The following is a 10,941-nucleotide window of genomic DNA, read 5'->3' on the forward strand; positions in this document are numbered from 1 at the left end:
TTCTGGATAGCCTTGGTCCTTGTGCTGCTTGGGTAGCTTCTGCGTATGTGAGAGTGTGCAGGGCACAGTGGTTGTTTGCTGCTGTGAAGAAATGCTGAAAATAGGACTGCCCTGTTTCAGTTTGGTCACATTTGGAAATGTGTGTTAGCATACGTGGAAAAGTACCCTCGCAGTCACTTCCTCATGTAATGACACTAAGAGTTTTATTTCCCACATCTTGTGCATTGTCTTTTGTAGATCCAGGTAGCTAAACCCCATCTGTGTCATTCCTTCAGTTCTCTTACTCAGAGGTTGGGTCTGTGAGCATTTGTTTGAAGCTTGCTGCTCCTTAAGAAAGTGCAGCTTGAGCAGAAAGTGGAGAAAAGGAAACACAAATAACATTGCAGCGACACAGGCACTGCTGTTCTAGAAGTGAAATTCTAATTGGCTTTAAACTCTTTTTTCACCCCAATTCAACTGATCAGACCTCTCAAATGGACTTTTGACCATGGCTAATGGGGAACTCTTCCACCCAGAATCATGCCAACTTAATTTTTAGAGAAGAGAGAAGGAGGAGAAACGGAATGAGGGTGGGAAAACAGTCTGTCCATATATGCAGCTGCAAGAAAGGCATCAGTAGGGCGTCATGCTGTTGCTTTTCTTCTTCAGGAGCACTGTCATCCGGCATTTATAACCACAGGCAGGCAGCGAGGAGAAGCAGGTCAGAGCTTTGATAGGCTGCAAAGTCATGGCAGAGCTTAGATTTGTGCCACTGCAGACTCATGGGTCTTTGTGTAGAACAGAACCACTAAAGTGTTGCAAATAAATCCACTGCTTAGCCCAGGCACTTGATATTTGTCTTAATTATATGTAGGCTTTTATGTACTTTCTAAGTCAGGAGTAAACCTGATGCGTTACACAGACTCTGAAACAAGGCATCTTTGCAGGTTCACAGCCACTGAGGGTAGTTCTCTGTCCAGTCTGTAGCAGGAACAAATCTGTTTGGATGACAAGTAGGGATTTGTGGATCTTTGACATGAAATGTAACATTATATTACATTTTAAAGTGGCTTAATCCTTCACATGCTGATCAAAATACCTCCTGTCAGAGCAGAACCAATGTAAATTGCCTTGATGAATTTTTTATAAATACAGCCTGTGAATACACTTTCTTTTCCTTTGCATGTCTAGAAACAAACTTTAACCATTTTTTTCCCCCTAGAGGACAAAATTCCAGTGCAACTGAGTAATTGGTAACAAGTCATTCATTCTACTAACATCAGTTTGGCAGTAACTGAAATAACAATTACTTTCCTTTTGCATCTCAATGCTGAAAGCTGTAAATATTTTCTATACTTCATATACAGGCTCTGAAATAATTTTACCCTTGCTATATTAAGAATTTCTGGGCATTTTACTGCTGTATTAACTGACAATAACTTTGGGGGTTTTTACTGTTCAATGCTTCAGATCTGCTGCTAGGTTAATCTGCGGTTGGACTCGATCTCATAGTCCTTTTCCAACCGAAACAATTCCATGATTCTGCTTAGTAATTTCTCCCCCTTGTAATCTCTTGCTCCAAAAAGAGCACATTTTTTTTAGAAAGCCAAGCTGCAAATCTCCAATTTGATTTCTGTTTGTCTCTCTCAGCATTCTCCATCGGAACCCTTTTTAGAGAAACCAGTGCCGGATATGACTCAGGTTAGTGGACCGAACGCCCAGCTCGTGAAAGGTGAGGATTATCTGCCAGCCATGGAGCCGCAGCCACAGCAGAAGAAAAAGAAAAAGAAAAACAATCACATTGCTGCAGAAGGTCCCAGTAAAGGTTTTGGTAAGGAAGACTTTCCTGGGGGACTTGACAGCCAGAATCTAAGCAGAAACTCAGTGGATTGCTCCCAAGAAGAGAAGAAGAAAAAGAAAAAGCCCAAGGCAAAAAAAGAACCGAAGGATCCTAAAGAACCTAAGGAGAAGAAGGAACCCAAGACCCCCAAAGTCCCTAAGACCCCTAAAGAGCCAAAGGAAAAGAAAGCAAAAAATACCACGCCAAAACCCAAGACCAGCAAAAAGGCCAGGTAAGTCAGGAAGCTGCTGTGTGCCAGCAGAGACAGCACTGCTTGTGGGATCTCTAGAGCATCTCTGCTAAGCAGTGTGGGTGGAGAGGAAACCTTGCTTTGTCATTTCCCTTCTACCACCTTGGAGGTTTCCAAGGCAAGGTTTAGTGGAAGGTGTCCCTGCCCATGGCAGGGAGGTTGGAACTGGATGAGCTTTGAGGTCCCTTCCAACCTGAAACATTCTAGGAATCTGTGCATTGTGGATTTGAGGCACTTGGGCTCATCTCTCTTGTTTGGCTTTCCTGTTTATGGCTTCACAGTCACTTCAAACAAGCTGGAAAGAAAGGAGATTGTGCTTTGGGTTTCTTTTCTTTTCAAGGCATAAAAAGTTCTGAATTAGTTAGATTTCAAAACTAAGTGGAACACCTCTGCTATGAGGACAGGCTACAAGAGCTGGGGCTCTTCAGCCTGGAGAAAAGAAGGCATCAAGGAGACCTTGGAGTGGCCTTCCAGTATCTGAAGGGGGCCTACAATAAGGCTAGAGAGGGACTATTGACAAGGTCTTGTAATGACAGGTCAAGGGGTAATGGGTTTGAACTGGCAGAGGGGAGATGCAAATTAAATGTTAGGAAAGGGTTCTTTGCAGTGAGGGTGGTGAGACACTGGCACAGGTTGCCCAGGGAGGCTGTGGATGCTCCCTTCCTGGAGGTGTTCAAGGCCAGGCTAGATCAGGCCTTGAGCAACCTGTTCTAGTGGGAGGTGTCCCTGCCTATGGCAGGGGGTTGGAACTGGTTGATCTTTGAGGTCCCTTCCAAACAAAACCATTCTTTGATTCAATCTTCTAATGCTTGTATGTGTTTTGTATATTAAGAACTTAAATTGCTTCATCAGTAGTGTAGATTTGACCCAATCCAGAGATGAAGGCTTAAAGTAAAAAGATTGATGCCCTTTTTCTCTAAATAGAATAAGTTCAGTGCTTAGAGTTGTACAACCCTTACAGACAAATTTTCTACTGACACAACCCATGGGCTCCAAGCTCTGTTCTTCAAAAGCCATTTTTACATGGATATTGAGGTATCCTCGCTGTAGGGATTATATTCATTTTGCTGTTTCATGTAAAGCTATTTTTCCTAGCAGAAAATCTTTGTGGATAGAGCAGATGCTTCAACTCTGTTTCTTAACTGTTTTCACTCAGCATCGTGTCCCTTTATCAGGAGAGGCTTAAAATGCTACAGAGTAGTATGAGAAAGAGCAAACTGCCGTTACACATGAGTAAATACGTCACAGATAATAACACAGATTCTTCCCTTACCCCTCAACTCCCTAAACACCCTGATTATAAATGCCTACTTGAAAGGAAACTGAGAGGAAAAAAGACATTAAAGCTCAATTTCATTTTTTTTTATTTGTACCTAGAATTTCATACAACTGTTCTGAATTTGTTCCAAACATCTGAATCTGTTTTTCAAGATGTGGCTAGCGTTATAAAATATAACTTCCAGATGGAAGCACAGCCAGACTTGGTTAATCCAAATCAGTTTTCGAAATCCATTTGTATTAGGGTTTAAAAATTGCACTTAATGAATCAGCTTTGCATATATTGTACAGGACTCACTGGTGGTTCGATCTGGTGCAACTGTGTGGCTAAATGAGGCGAGGGCAGTGAGATTTTAACTTGTTCCTTCAGCAAGACAGAGAAGGTTCTGCATTAGCAGAGATGATGTTTCCTGAAGAATTTAGAAGCACTGGCTTGTAAAATTCAAGTGTTGTCCTGAACAGATTATATTGACTGTTCAGAAACTCCAGTTCATTGGCCTAGCCCTACTGCTTCAGCTGTGTTCCAGACGGTCCTGAGCATGAGGCTTACATAAATTCGCATCTTGGAAAACCTCTTATCTATGTCCCAGAGTGTGTTGTTTCAAACCAAATTATTGTATCAACTACACCAACCTTTTAGTTCCATCTCCCTCTACTCACAGGTGTAAAGGCTGCTGACCAGGCCACACTGCACAGTTTTGAGCATCTCCCAGCAATTTTTTTGCCACCAAGAGGTAAAAAAAGCTTTTACTGCAGGACTGCTCAATTAGTGTGGTTTTACAAGGTCTAGGCTACAAAGGAGCTCTGTTCAGTAAGTGACGGTTAGAGGGAGTCTGCCTCAAAAACATGCCCAGGCTGTGCTGGACATCAGTTCTCGGAACTGGTCCGTCCTGTCCACTCAGCTCTAATACCTTTGTGTGTCTTCTGAATCCCGGGACATGCCATGCAGATTAAAGGAGCAGCATCCTCTTTGAAGGGTCAGATCACTGCTTGCTTAGTTATAATTGTAGGAGAGTCTTTTATCTTCCTTCTGTTGTCCCTGGGTGGCTGAATGACTTCAGTATTCTAGTTAAGCACTGAGCCCTGTTCTTTTACCTGGGTTAGAAGCTTGTTTGGAGCATTTGCTGTTCCTTTTGCTTACTCAGGGGTGTGGAGAAAGTCCTACTTGTCCCGAAACACTCTTGTGTTTCTGTTACCAAATGTTCTCTTTTGAAAACAAGGTTGTTCTCGTTTTGTGGTCTTGTCAGCTTCAGTATCAAACTGATTTGAAGAACTCTTGAGACTGGGACACTGTGCTGCCAGAGATTTCTGAAATCACTGAAAGCAATGTGCTGACCTTGGCAGTGCCACAGACTGGGGAACCTGGCCAGTGACAGATCGTTGAACCAAGCTTTTAAAATACATCAGACTCAAACTTCTTAGTCACCCAAGCCTAAAGTATTTCAGCAGCACTAACTCTGGGAAGGAAATATTACAGTAGCTGACATGAAGGGAGATAAATGCAAGTTAATATAGATTATGGAGGATGATTTAAAAGTACAGTAGTTTGGTGAAGTTAATGCCTGGTATCTGTTTACTACTTCTGCTTATATGGCTCGGTGTTTTCCTTCTAAGCACTGAAGTAGTAGTGTGACTTCTATATGTTGGGCAAAACTAATGGCTTTCATTCCTGCAGAAGCTGATTAGTTTTAATAGAAGAGTTTTGCACCACTGTAAAATTCAGGTAAATAACTTAAGGCATGGGAAAGGGATTTCTTGAAAAGCAACAATTCTCTGGGCAGAAGATAATAAGTCCTTGATAGTTTTGCCACAAGCTGTATTAGAGTATCCACAGAGATAAAAATCTGCTATTTAACTATCCTAACCATTTTGTGATTTAATATAGCTCATAATTTAACTCAGTTCCAGGTTTTACTAACAGTGTATAATCTTTTCATTAACCAAACAGCAACCAAAAACCAGAACCTTTATCCTTCACATCCCTTCTGAACTTGGTGTAAACTGTAACAAACCAAGCAGCATGCCTCACTGAAATGCACCCTCCTGTGGGGGGCCAACAGTCAGCCTGGAGAAGGGAAGAAAAGAAGCTGATTAATTTCATGCTTGTTTGGATTGTGTGTTCCATGGCATCTTAAAAAGAAAGAAAACACCCAAATGTGCTGCTGGTATGTTATACTGCATACCTGGGGATCTGGAAAGAGAGATCACAAGTTAATACTGGATTGTAACACTCATAATGGATATTAGCCCAGTCCTTCCAGTACAAGAAGACAAATACAGTGGTGACTGAAAAAAAAAAACCAACCAAACAACTAAACATCTTTGCAAAAACAAATCAATTCTGGACCAAATTGGCCAGGTTTGAAAGCAAAATGTTGGGTCTCAAATGAAGGGGTTTCATTGGATTGTGTGGGTGCAATATTAGGTGGGCTCTTAATGTTGCAGAGGCAGCTTGAGGCGTGTGCAAAGCAGGCAGATTTTTGCAAAAGTAGATGGACAGGGAAAGGCAAATAGTCCTCTAGAACTGCAAAGTCATGGCTCAGATGTCTGTTCCTCCTGTGCCTGTCCCTGGAGGAGATGAGGACCACCTGTTTCAGAAGATCACGCTGCTGCACAGCTGATATCTCTCCTGCTGCTTCCTATGAAACTCTAGAGAGTGGCCACCGCTGACAGTGGAAGAAGCAGTAGCTGTGAGGGCCAAATGGCAACTCTTTGCAGGAGCTGAGCCCTCCTGCCATCTCCCTGCAGCAGTGTGCTGTGCTTTGCAGGGCTGCTGTCACCTGCCTCCTCCCCTCCCTAGGGCAGTGGAAACTTTTCCTCCTTCCCACGCCTGCGGCAGCAGCAGCAGCAGGGATGCAGGGCAGGGTGAGTGAGGGGAGTGCTAAGCACCAGCATCGTGACCTCTTGTAGAGGGAGGTGGAGATGGACCTTTTGGTCTGCAGATTCGCTGTTGTATCGGAAGGGGGATGGCTCCTGGCTGCGGAAATGGGAAGACCCAGGGGAACTGGAGGACAGGAAGAGAGGTCCCGAGGCAGTTGTGGTGGTTTCCACTCCAAAGCTTGGATGATCCTGAGCAAGACAGGAAGGGGCTGCCTGTGGGAGAGAACAGGAAATCGTATGAGATTTCCAGCGTGCATCCACTGAGGCTGTTCCTGTTCACACCTGTCCTCATCTCCCTTCTGAGCCAGCCCAATTTGAACCAACAGCCAGATATTTACCTTTTCTGCAGGCAGGCTTTGTGGGCCTGGGACTTTTCAGTCATACAGCTGATTTTTCAGGCAGGAAAACACCTTGTCCTATTGATTTCCCCTGCATCTCCCTACTCCTGTGACATATAAAACCTGATTTTAAAAAGAAAGGGAAGAAAGAAAAGCTTTGATTACACGAGGAGCTTCAAAAAATAAAGTGTTCTCCTCAGGTAAGGCAGTACAGAAGACCTTACAACTCTAAAATTGCTAATTTTTTTGATGGTTTTGATGCTCCACAATGGATGTGCAGCATTTTTCTAAGCCAAATTCCAAGCGTGAGTTTGTCACAGGACAGTGTTGCCAAATGGCAAAAGAGAGATTGTTGGTATATCTGACTTACTTTAGACAAATTGCAGAGTAATGTGTCATCCAAATCCTGATAGCTACCATAAATTACACTAATAAACAGATCTGTCAGTTGCCCAGATCAGATGAAGTAGTTTCACAGTGTAAACATACAGCCTGATTACTTCCCCTCTTCATCCTGCAGAGCATGCCATGCTTTTTGGGGTATTTTCTGAGTCAGATGGTTTGGCCCCATAAGCTCCTTGAGTTTGACCTAGCTCTGTAGGTGGCTGCTTGACTAACTGACACAAAATACTTTGTCAGAGTTTGGATCTGTGTTCTCAATTTGTAATTTAAGCTTTTCTTTTCCTTTGTCCTACTTACTGTTTTCCTCCTCAGCCTGTTTTCCTTCACATTGTTTGCTCGTCTGACCTTCTGCAGGTTGTCTGCTTTACTGATCCCCTGTGGTCACTGTGCTGTGCAGCCCTTGGGGATAAGAGGATGAAAGCAGAAAGTGGTATTGGACAGCTAGATTGTAAAGCATCTAATCTGAAATGTCTGTGCTTGTATCACTGGAATATAAAAAGTAGTTTTAACTGACAGTTTTGAAGTGTTGTAGTGGTTTGTATGTGGCAAATATTCCTTCAGTTTATCCCAGACTTCTAGTTCTTGTTTTGAGGCTGGACAAGGTCTTGTTGCTAGTGGGACATGGCTAAGTTTTGCATAGGCTTGATATTAGGAGGAAGTTTTTGCCAGAGAAAGTGATTGGAATGGGCTGCCCAGGGAGGTGGTGGTGTCACCATCCCTGGAGGTGTTCAAGAAAAGGCTGGATGGGGCACTTAGTGCCATGGTCTAGGGCTGGGTGCTAGGTTGGACTGGATGATCTTGCAGATCTCTTTCAACCTGGTGGTTTCTGTGATTCTAAGTATGAGGGAGAATTGTCTAAATATGTAGATCACAGTTTGTCTGCCTTATTGCTAGGTCCAGAAAATACCCTCAGCTATGCCTCCAGAGTTAAGCACTGACACACTGACCCTCAGGGTAATGGTGAAGTCTCAGAACTGCTTTTTTTACCTGCTTGTTCTTACACGTGGAAAGGTAATTCTTGTCCAGGCTAACACCATTACTGAGTGGCTTGAGTACAATCTGCTGGAAAGCAGAAAGGCTGAGTCAAAAGTGGGTACATTGAATTGTCAGGAACAGATCATGCTGTCTGTGTGGGAGGATGCAGAGGAACAGCAGCTGCTGACAATTTGAGGAAGCTGCTGCTCCCCCCAGCCAGGTGAAGCTCCTGGGTGCACGATGCGCCGGGAAGCAGTGCTGTGCCGTGCCTTGCTTCGCCTCGCTCAAGGGCACGATGCTGTTCTTTTATGGCTTATTTGTACTTCACCTTCCTTTCTTTCCTTGAAAGAAACTGTAGCTGTGCATTTAAAAACAATCCTTCTGCTGAATTTAGAACTTGAAATTCCCAGTGGAGCTGCACACGGGCTTTGTTCTCTTCAAGTTGGTGGCTCTTTCATCTGTGTGTTTTTAACTGGCCTGGCAAGGGAGGGGGAGGAAGGTTTGAATTGCTTGGTCCACGTCTCTGTTATTGGGACTGACTTGGTACGCCGAGGCACGGCTCAGGGTTGTGTATATAGGTCATGGAATACTCTTAGCTCGGAGTCCCTGCCACTGTGAGCAGAGAAAGGTCTAATAGAGGCTGGAAAGAAGCCTTTGTCAGGGTGGACCTGCCGCTGGAGTCGCTGGCAGGGTCTTTGTCTGGGCCTGGCCGGGGCAGGGAGGCAGGCAGGCAGGCCGGGCGGCCCTCGTTAGCGCTTCCCGGCCTTTCAGCAAGGGGGTGTTTTATCAGTCCCGGGCCACACTATTCTTCTGACTCTAAGCCTGTTATTCACCCGGGGCACGGCACCAACTACTAAACTTAATTGCACCCCTTGCTCTGATTTACGGGGGTCAAGGGCGGGAAAGCACCAGCCTGTCAGCTTCCTTCACCTGGCCACCATCCAGCTCCCCTGTGGCAGCCTCACCTTTGATTTCAACACATTGGGGAGAAATCCGTAAAGTCGGGGGGGGGAGGTTAGTTTTTTTTTTTTTCCTTTTCTTTTTTTGGGGGGGAAGCTGTGACTTGATAAAAGGCAGTATGAGAGGAGGGAAAGGGGAAGGGGGGGATCGGTGGTGTGTGCGAGGCGGGGGAAGGGGAAGGGGAAGAAGAGCGGGCGGGGGGGCGCGCAGGCCGGGGCCGCGCAGGTGCCGGCAGCGCCGGGGCGCTGATTGAGGGAAGCAGATGGCTGCAGTCGGTGGCCGCCAGCCAGCGGAGCAGGTGCTGGTCACGTGGGCGCGGGTTGCCCGGGCGACGCGAGCGCTCTCGGCGCGCGGATGAAAGGCGAGCGGGGGCCCCCGCCTCGGCCGCGGCTTTGTGCCATTGGCGGCAGCTAGAGCGGAAACAAACGCCGCGAGGGGAGCCGCGCGCCGCCCGCGCGCCCCGCCGGGGAGGGAGGGAGGCAGGGAGGGAGGGAGGGGAGCCGGGCTGCGCGCGCCCGCCGCCGCCGCGCTCCGCTCGCCCTCCGTCCTGGCCGCCCCAGTGCCTCCCCCCCGCTTTCGTTCACCTTTAAATTAATGGGATCAACCCGGCTGGAAGAGAGCTCCAAGCTCAGCCAGCCCAACCTAGCACCCAGCCCTGCCCAGTCAACCAGACCATGGCACCGAGTGCCTCAGCCAGGCTTGGCTTGAAGACTCCAAGGGACGGTGCCTCCACCACCTCCCTGGGCAGCCCATTCCAATGGGAAATCACTGTCTCTGTGAAGAACTTCCTCCTAACATCCAGCCTAGACCTACCCCGGCACAACTTCTCCCCGTCGGAGGTGCTTTCTCGGGGAGGAGAGCAGTGTCACGCCCAGTGGTTTCGCTGGGATGCAAATTCGTTCCCTAAACTCCCGAGCTTTGCACTGGTTTTAAGTCGGCGTTTGTCTAGGCACGGCGGGGATAGGGCCACGGAGATGCTCGGAGGGCTGCAGCAGCTCTGCTCTGAGGACCGGCTGAGAGAACTGGGGCTGTGCAGCCTGGAGAAGAGAAGGCTTCCAGGAGCCCTTAGAGTAGCCTTTCTGAAGGGGGACTACAGGAGGGCTGGGGAGGGACAATTGACGAGGTCTTGCCATGACAGGACAAGGGGCAATGTGTTTAAACCGGCAGAGGGGAGATTCAAAGCAGATGTTAGGAAAGGGTTCTTTGCAGTGAGGCTGGTGAGACACTGCCACAGGTTGCCCAGGGAGGTTGTGGAGCACAGAATCACCCAACGTGATCTTTGATCACGTTGGGTGATTCTGTGCTCCACAACCTCCCTGGAGGTGTTCAAGGCTGGATTAGGTGAGACCTTGAGCAACCTGTTCTAGTAGGAGGTGTCTCTGCCTATGGCACAGGATTGGGACTGGATGAGTTTTGAGGTCCCTTCCAACCTAAACCAATTTATGATACCGTGCCACAGACAAGCTGTCCTGGTGCCAAAACCCAGCCTTGAATGTAACTGTGGTTCTGAATACAGCCATATTCCCAAACGTAACCTGGGTATAACTGTATTCAGGAATTTAAAGTTACTGCTCCAGAAGGCATTTTCAGCTTGCCAGTGTGGTGATGGAAATGAACGAGAGCTTGTGTCCATAGCACAGGTCTTGTGAGCAGCACCTGAGGAGATCAGGGTTTCTTCAAGCTGGAGAAAAGCAAGCTCAGGGGGAGACCTTCTGGCTTTCCAACTCCCTCAAAGGAGGATAGAGCCAGGTGGGGGTCAGTTTCTTCTCCCAAGGAACAAATGATAGGACAAGAGGAAATTACCTGAAGTTGTGCTAGGGGAGGTTTAGAGTGGACACAAGGAACAGCTTCTTCCCTCAAAGGGGTAAGAAGATTGTCAAGGGCTGGAAGAGGCTGTTCAAAGCAGTGGTGGGATCCCCATCCCTAGAGGAACTGGAAAACTCTTGAGATGTGTGGCTGACAGACATGGTTTAGTGATGACCTGACAGTGCTGGGTTAACAATTGGACCTGATGATCATAATGGCCTGTTTCAACCAGA

The 10,941-nt window shown here is 46.8% G+C and overlaps 1 protein-coding gene across 5 annotated transcripts in view; it reads left to right on the forward strand.

Annotated features, from left to right (window-relative positions):
- Positions 1-10,941, forward strand: part of CHD7 (chromodomain helicase DNA binding protein 7) — a 130,784-nt gene that overhangs the window by 69,028 nt on the left and 50,815 nt on the right. For all 5 annotated transcript variants that reach the window (XM_064170812.1, XM_064170814.1, XM_064170816.1 and 2 more), the window contains exon 3: positions 1,630-2,051. In XM_064170812.1, the coding sequence (XP_064026882.1) occupies positions 1,630-2,051 (422 nt within the window). The remainder of the gene's footprint in view (positions 1-1,629; positions 2,052-10,941) is intronic.

The sequence above is a fragment of the Pogoniulus pusillus genome, chromosome 34 (genome assembly GCF_015220805.1).
Source record: "Pogoniulus pusillus isolate bPogPus1 chromosome 34, bPogPus1.pri, whole genome shotgun sequence".
Taxonomy (NCBI): domain Eukaryota; kingdom Metazoa; phylum Chordata; class Aves; order Piciformes; family Lybiidae; genus Pogoniulus; species Pogoniulus pusillus.